We start from the raw sequence: 27,890 nt of genomic DNA, 5'->3' as shown, positions 1-27,890 counted from the left end.
TGGAGGAAACTGAAGTGGCACACAACGGGGTAATTTGATAGCTTATTATCTGCGATCTATTTAAAAATGGAACAAAGGGCATTTAGTGCAGGAGATGCCTTGAATGATCATGGCGTCATGTAAAGAGCCCACAAACTTCCATGAAAGAGCAATCTCAATCTCAGGATAAAAGCTCAGTGTGAAGGAGCCCATTGACTGGTGGTGTAGGGGGAAGGAGACAGATGCAGTGGGGGAGGGAGATAGACGCAGCGGCAACGGCAGGACTTTACACTGGCGCTGATCAGGAGCTGCTTACGAGTATACAAAAGTATCTCTACAGAAGACAATAAGTTCTTCCATGATCAGCCCTAACCCAACATTAAAGCATTCCTTGGTCAGAGAGAGAGAGAGTTCATCAGCCCTGATAAAGCAGGACAGGCACTGCAAAATGTGGATATACTTGCCTACCAATCTGTTACTGGGATCAGCAAAGCATCATGGGACATTCACTGCCTCCTGCATAGGGCTGTTGCAGTAGTGCCGCATTGGACTGAAAGCCGCAAGCACACACTTTGTATGAACTGAGAGCATTTACAGACCAGACATTCTTGGGAACTGCTTCCCTGACCCGCACCCCACCCCACCCAGCACGACCCACAATCTAATCACCAGCTCAGTTTGTCCAGTTGCAGAGAAGCTCTGTGATATCAGAAAATGGTAGGGTAGGGAAGAGGGGGTGCCAAATGCCGATACCTTGCGGGCAAGCAACCAGCAATCATATCAAGGAACGGAGGCCATGCAGGACAAGATGAACGAGTGAAACGTGGGAAAGTTAAGCCAAGTATGCCATCTTAAGACCAATGCTGATGCCTTTCCAAAATCAATACATTTCGAGTTGGCACAACCCTCTCCATATGATCCCAATAAATAATCCATATTTACAAAGAACAGTCTGCATCAAGGATGCAGGATACTTCCCCCTCCCCCCACCCCATTCGGGAACCTGGCGTTCTTCTCCCATTGAACAGGTTTGCCATCTTCCTTCATTGCTGTTTTTGTCTGTCAATCCCCCCACAAACGGGCCATGAGCTACAGGAATCTACATTCCCAAGTACACATTTCAACATGGGTCTTGACTGACCAGACTGATAATGCAATGTCTGAGCAAGGTCCTTTGACTCTGGTTGTTGGGGGATTTGCACTGCTTCAGCCCCACTTTTTAGCTGCAGGGGGATGGCAACAGGCCAACAATCCAGGGGTAGTTGTTCCACAAGGTCAAGGCAGATGCTGTGGTACAAAGCGAGTCGAAGCAAAAGCACCTGCAATTGTGATGTTGCTCTTCCTTTCCTCACAACATCAGCCTCTTTCTTGTGGGTTTCCCACTGGTTTCCTTGTCACTTTCATACAGACAGGAGATCAGGGGGGTACTCGCCATAGCAATATTTTGCAATGGGGTTGCGGTAGGTGTTTTCGTGCTGCACGCTCTGGGCAGGGGAGAAAAACAGAGAAGACTTCTTAGGGAAAACCAAGTACACACAGAGAGAAAGACTGTCCACCAGAGAAGCTCCAGGGAGGGACCGTAACTGAGTCATAGAACACACACCTTGCATGTGCATGGATCCCACCTCCAGTCCCCAACATCTGTGGCCAGATGCAAAAGAGGACAGAGAGGATTCCTGCAACTTTAATAGCTGTATAGAACAGGGAATGTTAGCACATGTAGCCTGCATAACAAGCTACACCTGCTGAAATGCCCTCTTGTACACCCAGTGAGATAGAGAGGTGGAAGAGATATGCAGAGCAATCCTATGCAGATCTACTCAGAAACAAGTATTATCGCGTTCAATGGGACTTACTCCCTTGAAAGCATGCACAGGATTGCAGCCTTGTATTCGCTCTCTTGGACAAGTTATTCGTCCTTTGAGGAATCATGCTTCCCATGGCAGCCATTTTATTACCAGTCACACCATCCATGGCAGCCATTTTGTGGTGGTGCTCATAGCAGTTTCCTAAATTTCCAAATGTGCGCGCAGGTCCAAAAAAGCTCAGGGGACACTTAGTAGGTATTTAATGGGCAATCAGGGGCAGGGGAATTCACTTGCCAACCTGGTAGCCTGCAAGCACAGATTAGGAATGGGGGGCAGGGGGTTTCATTTGGTCCACATTTTTAAGCGAACCAACCTAATTTGCACTTCCCAGCCTAATATGCTGATTGGAGCAGAGCTGTCCTTCAGATTGTGCCCTCCTCTGGATTTTGCAATGCATTTCTTGATTGTAAAAAAGTTCATACTAGGGAACATTGCATACAAAAATGTGTATATTGGGGGGGGGTAGGTACATTGTTGTGTGGTTTTTAAAAAGAAATTGCATACTGATGTGGAAGCTAGACAGAATGGACTTATGATCGAACACATGCAAAACCAATACAGACTGATTCATCCATCCCTAGCCAAAACCCAAGAAAACTTATCTTTGGGATGCCTCAACATTTATAGCGATGAGCAGGCCAGAGGGCTGCCCCAATCACTAAGCTGGCACTCTTCGAGACCTCTCTCCCCCTACCTGCGATGAGGTTCTGCACTTGGCCAGGCACAACTCAAACTGATCTTCCACGGCCATGAATAGGTTCCGGAAGGCTACTGCTGCTCGGTTCAGAAAATTTTCCAGGAGCCGTTGCTGAAAACAAACAAGCAGTAGAAACTCTTTGGAGGATGAACTAATTTTGAAATAAATGCTCTTAGAATGAAGAACTGGGCTGAAAAAGAAAAGAAATCCAACGGGGGGAAATTCATGTATGAATGCATGAATACCTCATGCAGTATTGTGGCTTGAGTGTCAGACCAGGCTCAGGGAGACCCAGCTTTAAATCCCCACTTAACCATGAAGCTCACTGGGTGGCTTTGGGCCAGTCACTCTCTCTCAGCTTAACCTACCTCACAGGGTTGTTGTGAGGATAAAAGGAGGGGGGGGGTGTATTATGCATCCTGCCTTGAGCACCTTGGAGGAAAGGCAGAACCCAAGTGTACAAAATACACAAATCTAAGTTTGACACCTCCCATATTCAGCGCATGATGACTGCAACATCAAGTGATGGCTTGCAGCCATCAATGATTTAATTCCACAGAAAACAACGTTCATATCACTCTACATCCACTCCACGCAAAATGGTTCCTAGTGAAAGCCGTTCACACATTCAGCTGCAACTCATCAAGTGATAAGGCAAGATAACAAGTGATAAGCAGGCTGTAGCTCACTGGAAGAGTATAGGCTTTTGATGCCAAAGAAGCTGAAAAGCAGCCATAGCTCCACGGAACATCACGGGTTCAATGCCTGGCAGTTCCAGAAGGATTTCAGGTAGCTGGGCTTGGAAAGTGTCTCTTCTTGGTTGATTGATCATAACAAGCACATAACATTTAGAACAGTCAAACGTATTGCCTTCATCCTGCAAATGCACATAGGATTTAAAGGTGCAGATGGAACACTTTTTTTTTTAAAATCCGGGAGTGCCACTTGTTGGTATGGTTCGTCTTCTGGATATTGTGTATAACGGCTGCCTGCCATATTACAAGAAAATTGATTGGCTAGACGGCGCCACCACTCAGAGGTTTTGTAGGTATGTGTATTAAAAATAATTAACAGAACATAATTAAGAAGTCTGCACCTGAATAATCAGTAGCAGCTTTTTAGGGTGTAATCATATGCATGTTTAGGCAGAGAAAAGTTATCCAACTCCTAGCATTTCCCAGCCAGCATGGCTGGGAGTTGTAGGACTTTTCTCTGTCTAAACATGCATAGGATTGCACCCTTAATGGATAAAAAGTTTTACAATTAATCTCTGCTAAACGTTGCAGCTCTACAAAGTGCACACAAACCTGATTGAGGTCTTTTGTGAGCCACTGCCTCTTTTCTGTACTGCTTATTACTCTAATGTCATTTGATCATTCCCTCTAATAGTGAACTCGGTGTCCCCGTGCCGACATGACAGGAGCCAAACAAGAGGGAGGTATTAACATGCTCTGGTGAACCCCAAAATATGCAGAATGGCCATACTGGTTGGGAATGAAGGGAGGTGCAGTCCAACACACCTGGAGGAGACTAGGTTGGGGAAGACTGGCTTATAGGATCTCAGAGAGGGGCACAGGGAGCTGGCATTCCTGCTGGGAGGCAAAGACACACTGCAACATTCTGTTGCAGGTACCGCTCGTTCGCTCCTGACCCTGAGTCCTCCTTACCTTGTTGGGCTGAAGGCAGCAGGAAACGCAGGCCTCGTACACACTGCAGCACCCGTTGAGCAGGCAGCTGTCGCAGCTGTACAGCTTCGCACTGGGCGCCTCGACATTGCAACAGCCGTTCACCAGCAAGTCCTTCCTTTCACAGATGTAACCTGCAAGAAAAAGACCACCAGAGATTTCACAGATGAGAAATCACTTGTTTCTCAGAACCTTAGCATTGCGTCTGTGTGTTGAGGGGTGGGATGGGAAGGGCACGCAGATCTATTCACAAGTGCTGGGGATGTAGCGGTTTGAGTGCTGGACGCAGACTCAGAAGATCCAAAGTTCAAATCCCCACTCGGCCATGAAGCTCCCTAGGTAAAGATGTTACATCTCTTGGCCTAACCTATTTCACCCTTACTCCAAGGATCCAGGGGCCACATGCGTTAATTATGTTAACAGCATGTGGCCTGCGGTTGGAGGTTCCCCAATCCTGCTCTAGTTCTGTATCATGCTGGCTTTTTTAAAGGGTTCTTTTTCCCAAAGGGCAGGTGAGTTATGAGGATGTTTTATTCAATTTTGCATTTACTTAAATTATTGTTTGTCATTTATATGTGGGTATTTTAAAGTTCTATTTTTATAGAAAAAGGTTTGTGCTTCACAGACAATGACCCCATGACGTATAGTCACAGTGCAGGAAAGTGAACATGGGTGCTTAAATATCAGCAGAGATTATTCAAATCTCATTACATCTGTCCAAAACGGTTCTGCCACTGAATTATGGCCCCATTCCAACCAGTTATGCTGAATGCAGTATTGGAAGCATTATGCTTGAAGCTGGGTCATAGATGCATCCAACATATACAATTTTTAAAACAATAATTCTTGGAGCTGTGCAACAACTTTATTCATTACTCTTATAGCCTACCTTTTCCCCCAAGGAGCTCAAGGGTGCATACAGGTTCCTCCCTGAAGACACCATTTCATCTTCATGGTTCCTCCCTCCCTACACCATTTCATCTCTACAACAACCCTGTGAGTGGTTGAACCCTCGAACAACCCTCGAAGTGACTGGCCCAGCACAGCCAGCGAGTTTCACAGCTGAGTAGGGACTTATACTAGAACTGGGGAGATCCAGGTTTAACACCTTAACCCACCCTTCCCCAACCTGGTGTCTTCCAGATCTTTTGGACAACAAACTCCATAATCCCCAACCACCGGCCATGCTGGCTGGGACTGATGGGGGTTGTAGTCCAAGACACCTGGAAAGAGCCGGATTGAGGAAGGCTGCTCTAGCCGCTACACCACACTGGTTTCAGAAGAGAGCTTTACCCAGCTCATCTGTGATCAGCAGCTTCCCCTGGACAGAGTTTCGGCACTGGTTACTTGGCTGACTGCCATTCCCTGAGCTGAACTGGACTTTCCATGCAATTGGATGGTCTTCGTCTTGCGCTTGGGGGAGATTCCGATCCTGCAGCGCTCTCTCTTCCTGAAATGAAACAGGCAGCGGTGTAGTGGACCCACAGAGATGCAGCACCAACACCTTTTGATTAGCAGGGACACTTTTAGCAGACAAGGTGGTATATAAATGTCAGTAATAAAGAAATACATACATACATACATACATACAGGACTCCGCTGTTAACAATTAACCGAAATCTGCCACTTTCCAATTCAGAAACATTGCTTCTTGTTTTGTCCTTGGTGAGACAGTATTTGCCCTTTTTCCATCCAAGATTATTTTACCTAACCTGCCTACCTGTATCGCGCACACACACCCCGACACACCAGTATCCTTTTATTTGGGATGATCAGAACTGTGCTTTGGGATAGCAATTTTTCCAGTGCTTTACTTTTCCATTTCACAAGTTCAATAGTAACAATGAATAGATTCCAAATGCAAATACAATATTAGGCAAGCTTGGCTATTTCAAAGTTGCAATTAATGTTTTTCAGGTGATTATCCTTAGCAAGAAAATACATCTCTCTCCCACACACTGAAATACATATATGTCTCAGTATGAAATGGAACTAATAAGTACTGACAGAAAAACTGAAGGTGTCCAAACAACCTCAGTGGAACAGAGTTGAACTCTGTTGAAAAGATAAATGGTTGTCGGCATATCATGGGTTGCTAAAACTTAATAGCGTGTCAATAGTTTTCACTGCCTTTGTTTCCCCCGCCTTAAATTTAAACAATGTAAGGAAGTAAATGCTATTGTCTTTCAATTTTTACAAGTATTCCAGTAAAACGTCTACATGATATAACACGGAGAGAGCAATCCTATGGCCGCTAGACACTGTCTAGAGGGCCACAGGATATGCTCATTGGAAAATCAACTGCCCCCCTCGTCTGTGCTGCCTCGGAGGCAGCATGGAGAAGCCCTGTCCTCCATGCTCACAAGAGGAGCGTGGAGTGACTCAAAAGGGGCAGGGTGGCGGCGTTCCGGGGCAGGAAGAGCAGAGCTGTGCGTATGACACATCCAATTTGTTGTACGGCAGATTCCTCTCCCAGTCAGCCCCCGCCCCGCCCGGCTGTCTAGCAAAAAAGAGCAAGGGAGGAGAGGTGCGGAGGGAATGATCCCCCCCGTGCCTCTCCTGCCTTGCTTTGGATAGGCGGCCGCCTATCTAGTTAGGATTGCACCCTTAAATCTCAATAGATGTGCTTTAAATTTTTTCCCTCAAACATTTACTGTCAAATACTTATGGTGTATTGGGACAAAAAATTAACATGGGGGCCTTTTTTAAAAAAGGTTGTTGTTTACTAAATACAAGTAAAATAAATGTGCTAAACTAGATTAGGGTACAATCCTACTCAGGTTTAGGCAGAAAAAAGTCCTACAACTTCCAGCATTCCCCAGCCAGTGCTGGCTGGAGAATGCTGGGAGTTGCAGGACTTTTTTTCTGTCTAAACATGCATAGGATTGCACCCTTAAGAATGTAAGAACAGCCATGCTGGGTTAGACCAAGGGTCCATCTAGTCCAGCATTCTGTTCACACAGTGGCCAACCAGCTGCCCCAATGGGAAACCCACAAGCAGGGCATGAGTGCAACAGCACCCTCCCGCCCATGTTCCCCAGCAACTGGTGTATTGCCTCTGATACTGGAGGTAGTGTATATAGCCACCAGGACTAGAAGCCATTGATAGCCTTCTCCTCCATCTGACTGGCAAACTGCGAGTTTCCCAGTGCAAATTGCCCTCATTTTCTGGAAGATTTGCAATTAAAAATTGTCTGGAAAACTGACGTCACTTGAATCAGACCCAGTTCCTTCATCTCCTCTCAAGGTATTTGCTTTGTACAGTCTAGATCCACTCTGTAGCTCCTTCTCTGAATACTTGCCAACATCCTTTCTGAACTACAGCATGGAGCTGAACTATGAACTGTGGTGCCAAGGCTGCACGGCAACAACTCTGTTGAGAATCCATTCGAATCTCACCCTTGTGACAGACTCACTTGGTGGCCTTAAGCAAGCCACTCCCTCTCAGCCACAAGATGGCCATAATACTGTGTGACCCTGCAGGGCTGTCGTAAAGAGTGCAAGGCGATCATGCACCACTCCAACTTTTTTAGGGCGGGAAATTATATATCAGGCCCATTTATAACCCAGCTGAGAGATTAATACGTCCATGACCACACTCAGCATTACTGGTTGAAGACAGGTCATGGCTCAGTGGCAGACCTAGGCAGGAGGTCCCAGGTTAGGCCCCGGACGTCTCCAGCCAAGGACACAGTCCTATGCATATTTAGACAGAAAAAGTCCTACAACTCCCAGCATGCCCCAGCCAGCATGGCTGGCTGGGGCATGCTGGGAGCTGTAGGATTTTTTTATGTCTAAACATGCATAGAATTGCACCCTAAAAGGGTCAGGTAGGAGGTGATGGGAAAGTCCACCCTCTGCCCAAGACCTTAGAGAGGTGTCAGAACAGCCATGGATGATGGGAGTTGTAATCCAACATATCCAGAGGACAACAGGTTGGGGGAACGCTGGAACAATACTGAGCTAGAAGGAGAAACAGTGAACTGGGATACAGCAGCTTTCTATGTTCCAATGCAGCTTCAAATGAAAACAAAACTATCATAAAAACTGAGGCAGCACCTAGGCTTGACACCAAAATAGGGGAAATAAGTATTTAGATTACACTCTAAACATGGGCAGAGTGCCTTTCTTTTTCAAGGAGTAGCCTCAGCCAAAACGTACACGGGGGTGGGGAGGACACAGGTTGTAGGTCTAGATAGGGACCTTAAAAATGCAGCAGTTGATAGCTTCAAAACAGCCAGCGATGAACCCAGTACTAGCTAGAAACGGTATGGTGCAATGGTTAGAGCATCAGGCTAGAGACCATACAACTCACTGGGTGACCATGGGGAGTCATCTTTCTGCATAACCTGCCTCACAGGGGTTGTTGCGAGGAGGAAAAAGAGGCTGGAGAGGGGAGAAAAACTGCACTTTGTAGGTAAGACAGGGGGAAAACAAACAAGCACACAAACTGCAGAAAAGGAAGGGAGGTCAAAATGCGAGCCAGTGTGATGCAGCGGTTAGAGCGAGCGTTGAACTGGGAAGATCCGGGTTCAAATCCCCACTCTGCCATGAAACTCACTGGGTGCCTTTGGGCCACTTCCTGGCGCTTGGCCTAGCCTACCTCACAAGGTTGTTGCGAGGATAAAATGGAGAGGAGGAGGAGGCGGCCCACGCGCGCCCCCTTGGGCTCCTCGGGGGAGAAGGCGAGGTACACAGGGGACAACCGCAGCCATGAATTTGAGGGGGAGGAAAGGAAGCGAAGGGCTCAACCGACCTGCTTGAAGGTGCTGCTGAGGAAGTAGATAAGGGACAGCCCGAAGACGACGCCCAGGACCCAGCGCTTGCGGAGCAGCCGGCGCCACACCAGAGCGAAGAGCTGCGCCATGGAGCGCGGGGCTCAAGCGCCCGCCCGCCGCTGCGAGGAGAACGCGGGGAAGGCCCGAGCACGGGCTGCCTGGCGGATCGGGCCCTTCCGCGGCCTCGCTGGCCCAGCTGGGGATCCGGGGCGGGCGGGTGAGAGGGGAAGACCCTCGCCCCATTCTAGGGCAGGCCTCCCGGGCCGATCCGCGGGGCTGACATGCCCAGGGAAGGGGTCACTTCGGGGGCTCGATCTCCGGCCGCATCTGCCTCCTCTCGCTTCCCGCACGCGTCGCGGGGGTGCGAGAAGCGAGTTCGCTCCCCTTGCCTGCGCGGGACCCTCCGCCGACCGGATCCGAATTGAGGGGGGGGGAAGAAAAGCGATCCGAATTGGGGGGCGGGGGAGAAAAGCGATCCGAATTGGGGGGCGGGGGAGAAAAGCGACCCGAATTGGGGGTGGGGGAGAAGAGCGATCCGAATTGGGGGGGTGGGGGAGAAGAGCGATACGAATTGGGGTGGGGTGGGGGAGAAGAGCGATCCGAATTAAGGAGGGGAAAAACCGATCCGAATTAAGGGGGGGAGGCGACCCGAATCAAGGCGGGGGGCGTCCCCGGGGTCTCCCCTCGCCACAAAGCACCGCTGCTGCAGCCCCAGCGCGCGATCTTTTGCCCTCCCCACCTGCCAAGGCGAAGGCAGCGAGAGGGTTACTTTGTGTCCGGTTGAGAACCCTCGGGAGGGGCGGAGTCGGAAGTCACGTGCTGGGCCGTGCCGGAGGGGGAGGGGGAGGGGGAGGGGGAGGGGTCTGCGATCCTCTTGCTTCCCCGGGACCAGGTAACCATCATCCGTGGAGGTGGCGGGCGGCGGGCGGATGGTCTTTGCGCTTCGCTTAGGGTGCTGTTATGGTAGTGGGGAACGCAGCGAAGACCCCTCCCACCCATCTTCCTTCCAAAATAATACTAATAATAATACTGCTAATAATAGGACAAAGACGGATGGGGCAGGGCTGATCTAAGGTGATCTGTCCGACCCCCCCCCCCAATCACACACTCTGCACTGCACGATCCCACAGTGAACCCCGACAGAGAGAGAGAGAGAGAGAGAGAGAGATCCTGCAATACACAGTCCGGAGATCAAGGGCCTAGGGGGCTGCGTAAAACGAGGATCCATGAAATCAAAAAGGGCTCCTCCTGATTTCATATCATTTTTAAAGGGGAGACCCACAAAACCACCATCCAATCACAGAGCACATCTGCCTCCATGGGCTGAACCCGAAAAATCACAGATCCGCCGCTTGTGGGTGCAGCCACAGTGGAAACACTTGGATTTGAGGCAGGGATCCCCATGGCTTTTACAAGAAAGATACCCCAGAACACCTTTGTCTCACAGACCAGATTTGCCTCCTCAGACTGAACCAGAGAGCTTCCGCCACTCGTGGACACGAGCACGGCACAAAAACATGGATCGGAATTTTACACGGGATCCACATGAAACCATGGTCAAATCATAGATCGCACAGATGCCCGTGCACTGAACCACAGCACTGATCCTGTTCCACAACAGTGCAAAAGTACTGATTCGAGGCACATATCCTCAGAACTGAACCTGAAGAATCATGGATCCTGTAATCGCTTTTTTTAAATCCTGGGTTTTTAGGAATGAGTGAGCGTGCAACTGCAACGCGTGAGCACGCTAGTGCACGGCCCCTGATCTCCTGCTGTGACTGAGAGCAGCTAAACAATCCAGGAATGTTTCGTCGTGATGTGCAAGCAAGGAGGTCGGGCTTGTCTCTTCCAGAACAAGCCTGAGAAATAATCCCAAACGAAACCGTGGCTCATTTATCTGGGTTGATTGTGAGTAGGCGATGATGATATGATGGTGTTTTGGCGTGTCTTTCTTGTAAACATGATGAGGTTCCCTGAGAATCCCTGCCTTGAATCCACATTTTTGCGTTGTGGCGGCGCCGACGAGGGGCAGACTCCATTTCCCTGGTTCAGCCAGTGGAGGCAAGTGTGCTCTGTGACATGATGGTGGTTTGGGGGATTTGCTCTGCAAAAACCATCTGAAATCAAGAGGATCCCTGCCAAGGATCCCTGTTCTCGTGCCATGGCTGCACCCAGGAGTGGCGGATCTGTGATTTTTCTTGTTCAGTCCAGGGGGGCAGATGTGCTCTGTGATTGGGGGTCTCCCCTTTAAAAATCGTATGAAATCATGAGGATCCCTTTTTGATTTCGTGGATCCGTGTTTCACTCTCTTCCAGGGCCTAGCTCTCACTGAGGTGGGAAATCTGGGTGTGGGCTCTGTTACTTCAGGCTGCAGATGTGGGCTTGCCTAATAGCAGGGCCGGTGTCAAAGGCAGGCATGGTTGGGCACTTGCTGAGGGCCCACGCCTCGGCAAGGGCCCACAGGCAAGAGCCCCCTGGGCTTGTTCCTCCTTTTCAGCATTGGAACCTGCTTGTTCACCTGCCTCTCGCTCTGGCCCAGACAAGGGTGGTGGTGAGAAGGAGCAGCAGCATCAGATGCCACGGCCTGCTTGCTCCCTGGATCTCTGCAGGTCAAGCAAGCAAGTGGCAGCAATGATGAGAAAGTGTGTGTGTGTGGGGGGGGGGAGCAGTAGCAGCTGGTGACAATGGTGACGAGAGGGCAGACTCACTGAGGGAGGGGGGCCATTGAGGATGGGGCCCTCAATGGCCTGGAGCTGGCACTGCCTAATATAATGTTCCTGCACCCCGAATATATCCCTGCAGGTATAAACCAGCATGTCAGTGCAGAGGTTAGGCTCGAATAGAATCCTATTCCTTGACGTAGTAGTTTTCGTGTCCAGGGAACATGGATATTCTATGTCCACGGAATAAAAGCACCTCCCCTGCGAGGACAGGTTACAACAGCTGGGGCTGTTTAGCTTAGAAAAAGGGTGAGTAAGGGGAGGCAGGATAGAGGTGTGCACAGTTATGCCTGGTGTGGAGAATGTGGCTAGGGAGACATTTCTCTCCCTCTCTCATAAGACCAGAAACCAATGGGGTCATCCCATGAAGCTCACTGGTGGGAGATTCAGGACAGACAAAAGGAAGGACTTGGTCACACAGCACAGAGTGAAACTATGGAATTTGCTACCACAGGGCGTAGTGATGGCCACCAGTTTGGATGGCTTTAAAACGGGGTTGGACAAATTCCTGGAGGAGAAGGCTATCAATGGCTACTAGTCTTGATGGCTGTGTGCTACCTCCGCTACCAGAGGCAGTGAGCCTACGTGCACCAGTTACTGGGGAACATGGGCGGGAGGGTGCTGTTGCGCTCATGTGTGCTTGGGGGTTTCCTGTGGGCAGCTGGTTGGCCGCTGTGTGAAAAGAATACTGGACTAGATGGACCCTCGGTCTGATCCAGCAGGGCCCTTCTGGTGTTCTACTACTTATTTGTGGTGAAAAGCCTTTGAGTGTGATGAGCTCCCACCTGTACTCTGATTGTGCTACAGCTCAATCTGAGGTTGACCCCCCACCCAAGAAAGTAGGGCTAAGAACCGTATGCATATTTTTTTTTACTTTTTTAATTTATGTATTATTTATTTAAAACATGTATATCCCGCTGTCAGGAGCACCCTAGCGGCCTCTTTCAGTAGACTCCAATAGCCAACTCAAGACACAGACTAAAGGATTCTTTTTAAGGCTTTAATCCTTTTACAACTTAATGACTCTTTCAGATGCTAATCACCAGTGACTAAGCAATGAACAGCGGAGTAGCCTATGCTCTGGGTAGGCAGTTGGTCCCCGTTTGAAGGAGAATCACTTGAAGACCCTGAACTTATGGGCTAGGGAGAGATCCTCCCTCTTTCCCTTGGGTCTACGGGACGTGGCCGTTGCTTGCGCGAAACGGGCGCTACGCCTCCTTTCCGCGCCCTCCATCACTCGTCGCTCCCTGTGTCTGTGTCAAGCTTCTAGCAAGCCCCCCTCCTGCACTCTCTCACTGCCCGGGTCACTATCTATCTCAGGAATGCCAGCAGGAGGAATCTTTGCTAGCTGCTGTGCCTGTGAGGGATGGCTCCTCTCCCACAGATTGCTGATCCTCCTCAGAATCACAGCTGCTTGGGGGTTCTATCGGCTCAGTTTCCACCCTGACACCCGCCCTATATCATTAATATCTCAGGGTGGTGTCTAGACAAAATCAATTTAAACAGTATAAAACAATAAATTTAAACAGCTAAAAACATATTAAACATTAAACAAGCGAATACCGATTAAAATCTAAAACAATAAAGCCATTAAAACAGTGTGCTACTTTAGGGAATGCATTTAGCCCTCAAAGGCTTTGGTAAAAAGCCATGTTTTTACTTGGTGCCGCAATGAGACCAATGTCTGTGCCAATTGGGCCTCCAAGAGGAAGGCATTCCGCAACCAGGGTGCCACAGCAGAGAAGGCCCTCTCCCACGTTCCACCATAGCATATGTCTTGCACTGGTGGGACGCAGAGGAGCACCCCTCCAACAGATCTCAGTCCTCGGGCAGGCATATATAAGGAGAGGGGCTCCCTCAAATATCAAGGTCCCAAGCCGTTTAGGAGTGGAAATCTCATCACCAAAACCTTGAATTCTGACTGGAAGCATATCGGTAGCCAGTTCAGTTCCTTTAAAACTGGTATTATATGAATTTTACGAGATGTTCTGGCCAGCAGTCTAGCTGCTGTGTTTTGCACTAGCTGCAGCTTCCGAGTCATCTTCAGGGCAGCCCCACGTAAAGTGCATTGCAACAGTCTAATCGGGAAGTTATCAGCGCATGTACTACTGTGGCTAGGTTATCCTGAGGTTATTCTTGTTTTCAATGGGAAAATTACAATCCACTGTGGATACATCTTGTGGAAATGTAGGATATAACATAAATAGTACAAGCAAATCTTGGCAAGGGTCAGACAGTGCAACTTGGAAGTGGGGGGTGCTGATTTTTGTCAATTCAGTTTGGGCTGGAAGCAAGTGTGTGGTTCCCTCAAGGAATTCTGGGGATTGCTTGGTGAGGACGCTGAAAATACTTTGTTGGGGAGCCTTATTCCTCAACATGAAACTATAGTGCTGTGGACTGAGGATCTAACAATGCTTTTGAACAGGTAGTGTATAAACGCTACTTGCAAATGGATACTTATGTGGATATTTGGTCTGCTTTTGTTGATGTGTATGTATAATTCTTAGCCATATTTTCTTATACACGTGCGCGCGCGCGCGCACACACACACACTTCATATGCATGCATCGAAACTGACATATCTGCATCTATGTAGCTACATTTTTTCTTTTTCTTTTTTATTTTGTTGAAATTTTACATTAAAAATTAATTTAAAAAAAACTAGTTCCCGTGATCCCCTGGGGTGGAGTTGATAATTTGCTAGACCATGTTATGCCCATAGTGTACAGTTGCCCCATGAATGTATTGGCTATACACCTTGGTATGAAGCTCTAATAAGAACCTAAGAAGAGCACTGCTGGATCAGATCAAAAGCACATCTACTCAAGCATCCTGTTTATTTATTACATTTCTGTACTGCCCCATAGCCGAAGCTCTCTTCTGGGTGGTATATACTTCAAGCCCTCTAAGTTAGTGGCCATCAATTACAACTTGTGGGAGCAAGGACCACCAAGTCCTCCTGGAGCCTATTGCAAGGAGCACCTCTAGCAACACCAGACTGGCCACTCAATGAGATCAGCCTCGGATGGCCTTCTCTCTGTCCCATCAGCCAGGACAGCTAGGCTGGTGAGGATGAGGAAGAGGGCCTTCTCTGTGGTGGCCCCCACTCTGTGGGACTCCCTCCCTAGGGAACTCCGCCATGCCCCCTCTTTAATGAGCTTCCGCCACACATTAAAAATGTGGTTGTTCAGGCAGGCATTTGGATGGGTTAGGGTATTTTTAGAAATATGATGCTTTAATGTTTAATTTTATTGTTTTAGACTATTGTACTGTTGTACATCGCCCAGAGTTGCTGGGTGACCAGCCAGATGGGCGATTAAGACATTTAGTTAATAAACAAACAAACAAACAAATAAATCAAATATTGACGGAGTACTTCCTTTTTCGATGCCTTGAAGCTCCCACCATTCAGTTTCATGCCCATGTTCTAATATTGAAAGAGAGAGAGACCTTTTCTCTGTCCATTGTCTCCACACCATGCATAATTTTAAACACCTCCATCATGCCCCCTCCCTGTACTCTTTTGATGATAAAGTCCTTATTTCAGAGCAAGTTGCAAAACCCTGAGGGTGCGTGACCAGGAATGGACTGTATATTGAGAAGCCTGTTTGCTTTTCTAATTTGTTTGGATTTTTCTGCCCCCCCCCTTTTTCTTTTTCTATCTTTTTTCTTTCTTTTGGCCTTGCTGACTCTTCTCAGGAGTGGGAAACCCGAAGGACTGAATCTCCAGTTGCAGTCGTCATTGCTCCATCACTGAACCAACGTATCTTCCCCGCGTCGTAAACTTCATGTGACCATCAGCTTTTAACGTGGGTACTGAACAAAGAGAAAACCCTGCTCCTTCCTGTCCTTCCTGGAGATCAGTTTTCTGCTGGATGCCGCTAGCTGGTTTGTGGCAGAACTTTGGAGCTCTGCTTTCCATCCATTGACTTGTGGCATGGTCTCGGGCCGGTCTTCCAAATAGCATTCTGCACACAATGTCACTGAGTGGATGGGCATCTGTGCTCCCATAGTCTGTGCTACCAGTCCTCACCGATCAGGCACGGTTGATTGGCAACGTTAATGTTGAGCGTGTTGTGTTTTAAAGTGCTAAGGAAGATGCAGAGACGGCACAGCAGCATCACTGACAACCTTCCTCCCGAAAGGTAAGCAAGTCTACTTTAATGTAATGCAGGCTTGCATTTAAGTTCTTGCTCTAAAGAGAGGGTCTTTTCAGTGGTGGTGCCCTGGTTGTCAAATACCTGCCCCCCAGAGGCTTGCCTGGCACCTACATTGTGACCCTCTTTGGCACCAGAGGAAGACTTTCCCCACCCTCAGGCATTTTAGTCCTTCTGTTTTGTTTTTAAGGGGAAAATCTTATACATGTTTAGATGTAAAGAAAAAATCCTACAATTCCCAGCATTCCCCAGCCAGTCATGGGGAATGCTGGGAATTGTAGGACTTTTTCACATTTAAGCATGCATGGGAGTGGGCCTTAAATGTGGTGCTGTGTTTTTAGATCTTTACACTGCTGGTAGCTTTTTACTCTGGTTTTATTCTGTTTTAAACTGTTAAAGGCTTTATACTGTGTTTTATCATGTTGTATTTTATGGTTTTAATTTTTGTGAACCACCCAGAGAGCTTTCCGTATTGGGAGGTATAGAAACGTAATAATTAGTTAGTTAGTTATTTCACAACTCGCCTGGTCACAATAGGCGACCAGAAATTCCATGGAGGCGAGTGAATGGGATCATTCTGTCCTTCCTCTGCCAACCTGCTTGGTTTCTGAGTTGGCCACAGAGGAAGGAAAGCACAGGAATACAGTAGGCTCCATCCCTCCTCCACTGGTCCTCTCAGTAGAAGACAATATATATAACTAGCCTGTTAAGAGGCTAGTAGCCCCTGTTTCCATGCAGTCCTTTAGGTATCCTGGAGAAGAGGCAGTCCTCTAGCTATCTTCTTGGACCAAAATGGTTGAGAACAGCCTTTGCCAATCTGATACCCTCCAGATGTGTTGGATTACAGCTCCCATTATCCTTGCTGGGGATGATGGCAGTTGTAGCCCAGTGCATTTGGAGGGCACCAGGTTGCGAAAGGCATGAGCTTTTAAAGATTAACACCAACACCTTGAATTGGGAGCTGGTGCAGTTGTTTTAAAGTAGGCATCATGTGTCTGTTGCATAGCCAATGATGTGTTGTGTGTGTTTTGAACCAGATTTCGCTTCCCAGAATGTTTCAAGGGCAGACCCTCGTAGAACATGTTACATTTCTTTCTTTGATGATATTTATGAATCACTTCCATTAAAAGAAATTCCTGAGCGCTGTACAAAACAGGACAGTATTATTAGGCGCTGCATATAAGAAATTCCTGAGCGCTGTACGAAACAGGACAGTATTATTAGGCGCTGCATATAAGAAATTCCTGAGCGCTGTACAAAACAGGACAGTATTATTAGGCGCTGCATATAAGAAATTCCTGAGCGCTGTACAAAACAGGACAGTATTATTAGGCGCTGCATATAAGAAATTCCTGAGCGCTGTACAAAACAGGACAGTATTATTAGGCGCTGCATATAAGAAATTCCTGAGCGCTGTACAAAACAGGACAGTATTATTAGGCGCTGCATATAAGAAATTCCTGAGCGCTGTACAAAACAGGACAGTATTATTAGGCGCTGCATATAAGAAATTCCTGAGCGCTGTACAAAACAGGACAGTATTATTAGGCGCTGCATATAAGAAATTCCTGAGCGCTGTACAAAACAGGACAGTATTATTAGGCGCTGCATATAAGAAATTCCTGAGCGCTGTACAAAACAGGACAGTATTATTAGGCGCTGCATATAAGAAATTCCTGAGCGCTGTACAAAACAGGACAGTATTATAAGACGCTGCATATAAGAAATTCCTGAGCGCTGTACAAAACAGGACAGTATTATAAGACGCTGCATATAAGAAATTCCTGAGCGCTGTACAAAACAGGACAGTATTATAAGACGCTGCATATAAGAAATTCCTGAGCGCTGTACAAAACAGGACAGTATTATAAGACGCTGCATATAAGAAATTCCTGAGCGCTGTACAAAACAGGACAGTATTATAAGACGCTGCATATAAGATACTGCAATGCTGCTTGTTATTACTGTATACAGAAAACACGCTTACCTTCCTGGGAATGCATGCTGGAAAAAGTATGTTTTCAATAGGTGCTGAAAACCTGGAGAGATGTGCAATCAGCAATGTCAGGTTAAGACTACTTTTTTTTTTTTTTAAGAATATGCCTGCTCTTATTTTTAAAATGAATCTCTACTCAGGTTTTCTTTTCTGTCTTCCTTGGGAGCGTTACTCTGGGGAGAGCCCCGTCGTCCTGGATTGTGCTGTTGGGTTCCACATAGTCCTTCAGACACTTTGTACGCGTTTCACGTGTTCCTGGGGACAGAGAGCTCGCTGTTTTGTGGGTTTATAGCTAAGCCCTAGGAGACACTATTACAAGCCTTGTCCCCTTAATTTGGGGCCGTAAAGCCACATATAAAGTACTTTATTGCTTATATCCACCGTTTTGTATATCAGCAAGCCTAGCCTTTGGGAGTAGCTATAAAAATCTTTCGTGAGAGTCTGTGTGGTGGGGGAGAAGTGCCCAATGAGGTTTTGCTTAATTTGGGAGATACCTGGAGCCAAGAAGAGGTCTGGTGAGGCTGATGGACTCTGTGGGGACAGAGCAAGCTGCCTCCCTTAATGCTCACACCAGTTCTAAACTTGGAGAGCTCCGGCGGGGCCAAGGTCAGGAGAGAATTTGCAGCTCTGCAATGTTTATTTGTGGCTTCAGGCTATTGCTGGCATGTATTTTTTTGTCTCTTGAAAAATTTCACTCTCTTTATTCGGTATTTGCTTCACATTAGAGCTAGCACCCAATTAAGGAAATCTTAGTTGATTAATTGTGTGCGTTTTAGTTGATTAATCAGTTGGATTTATCTGCATAGATTTTTCAATGGGGAAAGATTGTGGGCTTATTCACATGCACACGGGAGGAAGGTGGTTAGGCTAACTTCGGAGGGGGGGTTAGCGAAACCATGACATGCAGACCCACCAGATGGTCGAGAAACCATGCGTTGCCATGTGGTTCTGCGAACCACCCCCTCTCCATGCTTACCTGGTATCCTCCCAGCATGTTTACCATGTAACCCACTGTCCTCTGTGGTGCAAACCAGCTTCTGGTGGCCGCTCCAGTGTCCCAAATGGCTGTGTGACCATAGAAAAAGTCTGTGGCGGTTAGAGTGTCTCCCACAATGGTGGATGCTCCAGCTGGTGGGCTCTGTGGTTGCGGCCCGGAAGTCCTCTGGAGTCCATTTAAGCTGCCAGGGAGGACATGGTAACCACCCTAGGGCCCCTTAACCCTTTTGTATGTGTGTGTGTGTGTGGGGGGGTGTTAGTGGGAGTGGCTTACTAACCATGGGGAATGTGGTTTTCTCTCCCCACACAACACTCTAAGCCATCGTGGTTAGAAAAATAAGCGTAAGGGGAATGCTGGGAAATGTAGGACTTTTTTCTGTCTAAACATGCATAGGATTGCACCTTAACCATCATAGCTTAGCACTGCACGCGAGCAGGGCCTATTACTTATAACTGTTATAATTTCCCCCCATGTTAAAACACTGAAATGCCTCTCCAAGAGTTAGTTAGTGGCAATGTGAGCTTTAAGCTAAAATATGCTCATCTGTTCTGTATTTTGGTCCTGTCCCCTTTGCCTTAGGCCCCGCCCACCACTGGAATGCGGCCCCCGAGAGCTTCTCCAAAATGGAACGGGGCCCTCAGGCTGAAAAATGTTCTGCACCTCTGCCATCTGGGTATATTTACCCAAGTTCCGTTTACCTGGGCATGCTAGCGTTTGAGATACTGCCTTCTTTAAGCCTTTGGGTAGGAAGTTAGAGGAAGGCTTTGTGCAAGTCAACAGATGCCCTGGGTGGTACAGGAGGAGATGCTTTAAGTGTTGCCATTCATTGATTTCTTTTCTCCCACTGTGTGTGTCAGGAACCGGAGTCAAGTCATCACCTCTGAGACGAGTGTGGAGGAAGGTGGCGTTTTTGAATGCCTCAAGACGGAAGCACCCTCTCCACAGCAGCTTTTCTCGGGGCTGGGGGGCATCCCGTCAGGCACCATCACGGCCACCCCTTTCCAGTCAAGTTTGGTCCTGGGGTCCTCAGCAGGAGGTGGGGAAGTGTTCATCCAGATGCCTGCCCCACGGGACGAGGGGGTCAGCCGGACGGAAGGAGGGCCGTATCACCACCGGCAGCAGCCTCACCATTACCATCACAGCCACCAACGAGGCTCCTCCCTGCTGCACATGGCTGGTGGCGACCGGCATGGACATCCTGAGGAGGGCCCGGAGGACCAGCCTGGGACCCCAGCCCCTGCTCTTTCAGAGCTGAAAGCTGTCATCTCCTGGTTGCAGAAGGGGCTCCCCTTCATCATGATTCTTTTGGCTAAAGTCTGCTTCCAGCACAAGCTTGGTAAGCCCCATGATTTTAATTGCCATGCTGGATTGGAAGGAAAAAAATCCCTCCAGAACAGCACGCGGTCTCCAGCAGGGGTCAGCCAATGCTCTAAGGAAAGTTTTGAGCAAGGCCTACGGTTTCCTCTCAGGCACGTGCAGGAGTCTGGGCTAGTTGGTTTTCTGAATTTATGATTCTATACCCTGATGGTCAATGGTCATAGCCAATCAGGGTTTGTTTATTGAACCATTCTCGGTCAGAGAACAAGTTCACTTAGGGCCGAATCGCATGACCCTGTCAGTGCATGGCTGATACCAAAAAAAATTTGGCCCATGCTGAGTTTATTTTATGGATTTACTAAGAAGATACTAAGTATCCCACCCTTCCGATGCCACATCAAGGTAGCGTGCAACGACTTCAAAACACTTACAGGAATACCTGGCTGAAGGGCCGGCATCAAGGGTAGGCATAGTCGGGCACCTGCCGAGGGCCCACACCCCAGCAGGGGCCCACTGACAAGGCTCTCTTGGACTTGCTCCTCCCTCTCCTCCACCATTGCAGCCTGCTTGTTCACCTGCCTCTGGTCCTGTCCCAAGCAATGGAGGTGGTGGGAAGGAGGAGCAGGAGATGCTGCGGCCTCCTTGCTCCCTGGCTTTCTGCGTGTGAAGCAGGCAAGTGGCAGCCATGATGAGAAAGGATGAAGAGCAAGAGCAGCTGGTGACAATGGTGGTGAGAAGGTGGACTCACTGGGGCGGGGGGCATTGAGGGTGTCATGCCCAAGGGCCTCCTAAAACCGGGAACTTGCACTGGCTAGCAATGATAGAAGATGTAACCCAATACATCTGGGGGAAGGCCAGATTACATCGTGAAGACTCAGGCTCGCTGTTTGGGTGTCCTCTTGGACTCGGCCCTGAACCTGGATGCCCAGGTCTCGGCGGTGGGCCAGGAGTGCATTTGCACAGCTCAGGCTAGCGCTCAACCGCACCCGTTCCTAGGGACGTCTGATATGGCCACAGTCAGTTACGTCCCGTTAGGACTACTGTAATGCACTCTACGTGGGGCTGCCTTCGAAAGCTGTTCAGAAACTTCAGCTAGTCTAGAATGCTGCGGCCAGACTGTTGACCCGGGGCCGGTTACAGGGAGCACACGACTCCCTTGTTAAAAAAGTTTCACTGGCGACTGGTCTGTTTCCGGACACAATTCAAACCGCTGGTTGTGACCTATACAGCCCTATACGGCTGTATTCAGGCTCCCTGAAAGACCGCCTTCTCCCATTCGAGCCTGCCCAGTTCTTAATGATCTTCTGGAGAGGCCCTTCTTTCAAGATCACTGCATTCAGTGGCACGTTTGGTGGCGACTCCAGAGAGGGCCTTCTCAGTGGCCGCACCCAGGCTGTGGAACTCCCTCCCAAGAGAGGCTAGGTTTGCTTCCTCTCTGCTGTCCTGCCAGGAGGCAACCATCGCTTTATTTGAAAAGACCGTTAGCCTTTATGTGGGTCTGTTGGGCTGCGTGCTGTTTTTATTAGTATTTTTTCTGTAATAGTGATCTTTTTATTGCATTTTAATGTATTGTTTGAATCAATTTTAATTGGTTCTGCAAGCTGCCAAGTGCCATTTTTTGGTAGAAAGGCAGGGTACTAAATCAATCAATCAATCAATCAATCAATCAATCAATCAATCGCTCACGAATGGTGCTGTTTCACGGATGTGTAGAACTGAGGCTGAGGACTTGGATCCCTTGGTGCCCAGGCGCGTAAGCATGGGACGGTGTGGCTGTGGCAGGCTTGACTTACAGGTCTCTCTCCTCTCCTCCTCGCAGGAATTGCTCTGTGTATCGGCATGGCCAGCACATTTGCGTATGCCAACTCGACTCTCCGAGAACAAGTCTCCTTGAAGGTGCATACAGAACAGAACAGTTCCTAAAGGGTCGATCTGGAAAGGACTGGCTAAAGGAAGATCTCCAGACTGCTGGCAGGCTAGGAGGGATTTTCTTCCTAAGATGGAGTTGAAACTGACATGTATTTAAGAACCAGCAGTTTGAGGACTGGCTGAGTGCTGCCACTTATTATGTTAGCACTTTGGGGGTGGAAGACTGATGACATAGGTAGATCTATTTAATTTTTAATATTATCAACTTCATAGAAGTGAAGAGGACAAGACCTTATCCTGAAGAGCTTAGATTTAGATTTAGATTTAGTCTTCGATTTCTTTCTTTTCTTTTTTTTTAAAAGCAAGTTACTAGCCCTCATGGCTGCAAGGTTATGCTGAAATCTTAGAAACCACAAGGATCATGTGTTGGTCTTTCCTTGTCAGGAGAAGAGGTCCGTGCTGGTGGTGTTCTGGATCCTGGCCTTCCTTGCAGGAAACACCCTGTACTTGCTCTATACTTTCAGCTCCCAGCAGTTGTACAACAGGTGAGCAAACAGCTTGCGTTCCTGGGAGAAATAGGCCGCTCTTATCGGAGGAGCAGGGAAGGGACTGAGCGGTGGGTGGGATAAATTCATTTACGCTCGTAAGTATCATCTTCTGCAGTGAGATTGGAGATGGCTTCCTCTGTTGGAGAAAAGCCAAAGAGAGATCAGAGGACGAACTGGGGCAATATTGGTCCTTGTTGGGTTTTCCTTCCCAGAATATTCATGTCTATCTTTTAGGCAGACTTGCAAATAAACCCACAAAAGTTACTAGCCCACCAAAAAGAAATTAAAAAAAATATTAGTCTGTCTTCTACCAGCAGCACATTGCAGGGAGCAACAGTTCTTATTTATTTATTTATTTATTTATTAAACAAACAAACAAACAAACAAACAAATAAATAAATAAATATGGGGGTTGGACTCGATGGCCTTGTAGGCCCCTTCCAGCCCTACTATTCTATGATTCTGTATTACCCCATAGCCAAAGCTCTCTGGGCGGTTTAATGGAGTTAAAACATTAAAATACTATATACAGTGTTTAAAAGTCATTTACACAGAAGCACACAGACAATATACGCAAACAACATATCACTAAAAACAACTTTGAAAAGTCAGTCATAACTTAAGACACATCCTGGACCGATTAAAACTCATCATGTGCTGCTAAATGCCTGGGAAAAGAAATAGGTCTTAACTTGACACTGAAAAGTTAACAATGTTGGCGCCAGGCAGACCTCATTGGGGAGCTCGTTCCACAGATGGGGGGCCACCACTGAGATGGCCCGCTTCCTCATTTCCGTCTTCCGAGCTTCCCTCGGAGGAGGCACTCAGAGGAGAACTTTAGATGCTAAACATAGATCACATTTTTACATTTATACCTCGCCTTATATCAAGGCAGCTGACATGGTGTCAAGGGCTTCTTGGAGGCCTCTCTCAGTCTAATCCAGTAGCCAAGTCCAGACACAGACGAAGGGATTCCTTTCAAAGCTTTATTCTTCTTTTACAACTTAACAACTCTACCGGTAGCAGCTAGATAAGAGCAGCAGAGTACCTCTGCCCTAAGTTGGAACAGTTGGTCCCCGTTTGAAAGGGAATCACTGGCAGACCCCTGAACTTAAGGACTAGGGAGAGTCCCTCCCCTTTTCCCTTGGATCCTCTGGGCTCAGCCGTTGTTTGCGCGCCAACCGGGCACTACGCCTCCTTTCTGCGCCCTCTATTTGGCGCCGCTCTCTGCGTCGGCGTCGCGCGTCCATCAAGTCTGCTTCCCATGCTCTGTCACTCCCAGGACTGCTATCTAAGCTTGGAATGCCGGTGGGAGGAATCTCCGTCAGCTGTGGGCCCTGGGAAAGAGGAGCGCGCTCCTCTCCCAGGAGCGACTGCTCTTCCTCAGAATCAGAACTACTCTGGGATTCTATGGGCTCAGTGTCCACCCTGACACATGGTCCTCTTCCTCCTCTCCATTTTATCTTCACAACAACCCTGTGAGGTGGGTTGGGCTGAGAGTCTGTGACTGGCCCAAAGGCACCCAGTGAGCTTCACGGCCGAGTGGAGACTAGAACCTGGATCTCCTGAGTCCCAGTCCTGCACCCTAACCACTACACCACACAGGCTCTCCTTGCAGGTTTCTTGAACCCACAGGCAGCTCAAAGCTTAAATTTCACGTAGACCAGGCAAGACTGGGAATTGCGTACAGTGCCATTCTGAATTCTAACGTGGTGATCACGGAGTGTGCTAAGATTTAAAACAGCACCAGTTTGCAGTCATATCATTAGAGCAAGGGTGCAGAACCTCTGGGTGGAGGCATGGGTAGGGGCAAATCCGGCCCTTTGGGAGTCCCAATTTGACCCTCCAGAGTTTCCCTGAAGGTCACCCCCCCTTTTTCCCAAACCATTGATTGCTTGGTGTGCGTTTTTGTGCATTTCCGCCCGTCCCCAATTGTAAAAGTTTGAAATGCCTCTCCTAGAGCTTAGTTTCTGCCACTGAGAACTTTAAGCAAAAATATGCTGGTATTTGGGGTATTGTTGCATTTTGCCTTCGGCCCTGCCCAGCACTGGAATGCGCCCCCCGGAAGCTTCTCTGAAATGGAATTCGACCCTCTGGCTGAAAGAGGTTCTGCACCCCTGCATTAAGGGGCTATATTAGAAATATACGATTCCATTCCACCTGGGAATGCTGGACCTCCTGATGAAAATCCATAAGTGTGTTTTGGAGGAGAGGGGGGTGTTTAGTTTCACATGGGAACTGGAAGTTTGCCCTGTGGTGGATCACCCACCCGTCACCCCAAAGGTTGTGTTGCCTTACCTCTCACTTCGCTTCTTGTGTTTGTTTGTTTTACAATTTCCCTAACTGGTTTTGCTTGTGAATTCCATTTATCTTCTTTTTTCCATTCTCATCAAATATTTGTTTTTGTTGTTGTTCTGTTTTTTGTTTTTAGGATTTATCTTTTACCTGTTCTGCTGTGCCCTTATTGTGAGTATTTTATTTGGGTTCCCTGCCCCTCCCTTTTATTTATTTTTTATTCATTTGTTTTGCGAAATTGCCCTCCGATGCTTCCAGATGAGCGTGGAAGGATATCCTGCAATGGCCCCATGTGGAACTATAGATGGCACTTTAAAAGTTCCGTGGCTGGGAATGGGGCTGAGGGTGCAAACTTATGCATGTTCAGTCAAAAAACATTCTTTTTTTTATGGTCTAAACATGTATATAAGTTTGCACCCTTCAATGCTTTTGACTGAAGCGCCTAAGATTTCTGTCATTGGCCCTTTCCTGTGCCATAAAATGAGAAAGGGACTGAGCTGGTGCTGGCCAAGTCCCTGGCTTTGCCCAGCATCCCTGTGGGAGCTCTGTGCACTGCGCAGTTTGCCAGCACTGGGAAAAGCTTATCGGTGCTAGTTGTGGGCAGTATCCAACGGTGACATTCCGCAAACCCAAATAGCGCTAGTGGAGCTCTGCGGCATCTTTCCGCTGCGCAAGCAGTTGCACATCTGGTTATGTCTGCATCACCCAAGCACAATGTGCCACGGGTTGCGCCATGGGTTGCGCCACAGGTTGTGCCACGCATTGCACAAGCATAATGCAAAACTGCTTGTGCAACCACGCTCATACAAATGTAACTTCAGGTGGATTCTTCCCTTGCGCATAGTTCGGAACCCAGTTTCTGCCAGGGCAACGTCATTTGCGCTAATGGCATGACACCTTTGGATGCTGCCCTGTGCTTCCCCCACTGCCCGCATTCCCAGTGTAATGATGCACTCTCACAGCAGAGATAACAGCGGGGTTTCCCCTGTGCGCCTGTCCGCCTCCCATTGTGAATCCCGATTGTAATTCCTAGAAGAATCCCTGCCAGTGGAGGTTGGTGGCTCTGATGTCAGTGGGGCAGTGAATCTGCTCCAGGGCTCAGTCAGAACTCTAAAGTTCTATAGAGTTCTGACTAGTTCTGACCAAAACCTGGAGTGGATTCACATCCCCCCCCAGTCATCGGAGTCACCAGCCTCCACTGATCCCCACAGTTATCTCCAATCTGAGATCGGAGATGACACGCTCTCTTGGCTGGATTGGAGAGCCTGGCAGGCCGGATTGGGTCAGTGGGCTGTGGGTTTTGCACCCCTGACATAGGCCCTTGGTTCCACCTCAGGCCTGTTCCTTTTCTCAGAAGGAGCATCAAGAATCTTTGATTATACCCAGTGTGCTCATTGGTTCACTTTTCGCCCACTTGTTGCCAACCCTTCGATGAAGTATCTGGCCGCTGGTGTGCCTTCTGGCACTGCTCACACCTTGCCGTCCCGCTCTTTCAGCCTCATATTCCTGAAGCCGAACCTGGAGAAGCTGGATTTCTTTGATCTGATGTGGATTGTGGGGATCACCGACTTTGTCCTCAAATACCTCACCATCGCTTTGAAGTGCCTGGTTGTTGCCCTGCCGAAAATCATCCTGGCTGTTAAATCCAAGGTAAAAGAGTTCCAGTCTCGCCCTGACAGTGACGGAACTCCCTCCCCCAACCACTTTTTAAATTATTATTTAGGGCTGGAATTTTGATTTCCTTTTTTGTCTTAGCGGGTGGGAGAAAGGAGGACCTTTTGATGGTGCTGTGGATCAAGATGGACCTCAGTCCTTTGTTGAGAAACGCTTGTTCAGGATAGCACCTCTTTGACCCAAAGAGGGCGGGGATGAGAAAGAGGGGGTGCTACTGTATACAGGCAGCCTGCAGCCTATTTATTTATTATTATTTATACTCTGACTCTTTTCCTTCTGCAAGGATCTCAAGGCAGCTTACCTTGATGATCCTCCTCTCCATTTTACCCACACAACAACCCTATGAGGTGGGTTAGGCTGAGAGTCAGTGACTGGCCCAAAGTCACCCAGTGAGTTTTATGGCCAAGTGGGGACTAGAACCCGGGTTCTTCCCAGTCCAACACTCTAAGCACTACACCACACCATCTCTCAATATACACATTTCATAAAATGCTCATTTTTATACACAATTTTTGAGCCGAGAATTTTATCACCAAGTCAGAAGAAGTGCGCAAACCCAAGGAGAACTGGTGTTCCAATCTCCCAAGTCCCAGTCCAACGCTCTAACCACTACACCACACTGACTCTCACCTAAAGGACGGTTCTTGCCCTTAGTAAACAGACCGCCCTCCTCCTCCATCCTCCTGTGTGTTAACAGAAAAACGAAGACGGTGTGAAAAAATACCTATTGAAGTTATAACAAATGCCTTCATACATACGTCTACTGGAGGCTGCATTTTTGCAGATCCCACAGAAAGGAACTGGGATGTGCACAAGAGCATGGATGCCAACCGATGTGCTCTTGCACAGTGCCTGTTCATTTCAGACCTAGTTCTCACTGAGAACTATACCACTTCAAGCCACCGTGTTGTGGGGCGGATGGGCGGGCTCACATAATGGCATGCTCCTCTATACAAAAAGTAACAGTAATAATAAATCCCTACATGTAGAAAAGTAGCGTAGGCTTTTTTCCCCGGATGTGCTAGTTTTTTGTCAGTTTAATTTATTTTTACCCCATTTCTCGATAGTTTTCCGAGAGGCTTACAGATGATAACAGGAATGGTAAAACACAAAACTGAAACATGACACCAAATGTGAAAAATACAGCACTATTAAAACCAGCAAAACAACAACAATTCATCCTTAAAGCAGCAGAAATAAATCATGAAGTGTCTTTGGGAATGAAAAAGTTTTCAATTCCTGTGTTTAGAAAAAGGGAAGAGGAGGGAGCTCCCCCCCCCCCGAATATACAGTTTATTGACTGCATT

The 27,890-nt window shown here is 48.0% G+C and overlaps 2 protein-coding genes across 2 annotated transcripts in view; one reads left to right on the top strand and one right to left on the bottom strand.

Annotated features, from left to right (window-relative positions):
• Positions 1-29: 29 nt before the first annotated feature.
• SPRING1 (SREBF pathway regulator in golgi 1) lies at positions 30-9,762 on the bottom strand. Its single transcript, XM_084820191.1, has 5 exons — positions 8,986-9,762; positions 5,523-5,679; positions 4,212-4,363; positions 2,542-2,655; positions 30-1,463 (listed from the first exon to the last, which is right to left on the bottom strand). Exons 1-5 carry the CDS (start codon positions 9,094-9,096, stop codon positions 1,380-1,382), a joined length of 618 nt encoding a protein of 205 aa, XP_084676317.1. The 5' UTR covers positions 9,097-9,762; the 3' UTR covers positions 30-1,379.
• A 71-nt stretch (positions 9,763-9,833) lies between these two features.
• Positions 9,834-27,890, top strand: part of RNFT2 (ring finger protein, transmembrane 2) — a 41,669-nt gene continuing 23,612 nt past the window's right edge. The window contains exons 1-6 of the mRNA XM_084820189.1: positions 9,834-9,899; positions 15,430-15,875; positions 19,738-20,216; positions 22,017-22,093; positions 22,511-22,611; positions 26,406-26,559. Of these exons, the coding sequence (XP_084676315.1) occupies positions 15,793-15,875; positions 19,738-20,216; positions 22,017-22,093; positions 22,511-22,611; positions 26,406-26,559 (894 nt within the window). The 5' untranslated portion in view covers positions 9,834-9,899; positions 15,430-15,792. The remainder of the gene's footprint in view (positions 9,900-15,429; positions 15,876-19,737; positions 20,217-22,016; positions 22,094-22,510; positions 22,612-26,405; positions 26,560-27,890) is intronic.

Source organism: Heloderma suspectum, chromosome 13 (assembly GCF_057233095.1).
Source record: "Heloderma suspectum isolate Gila_16-S chromosome 13, 16-S_ref, whole genome shotgun sequence".
Taxonomy (NCBI): Eukaryota; Metazoa; Chordata; class Lepidosauria; order Squamata; family Helodermatidae; genus Heloderma; species Heloderma suspectum.
This window is presented reverse-complemented; position numbering and strand designations above follow the sequence as displayed.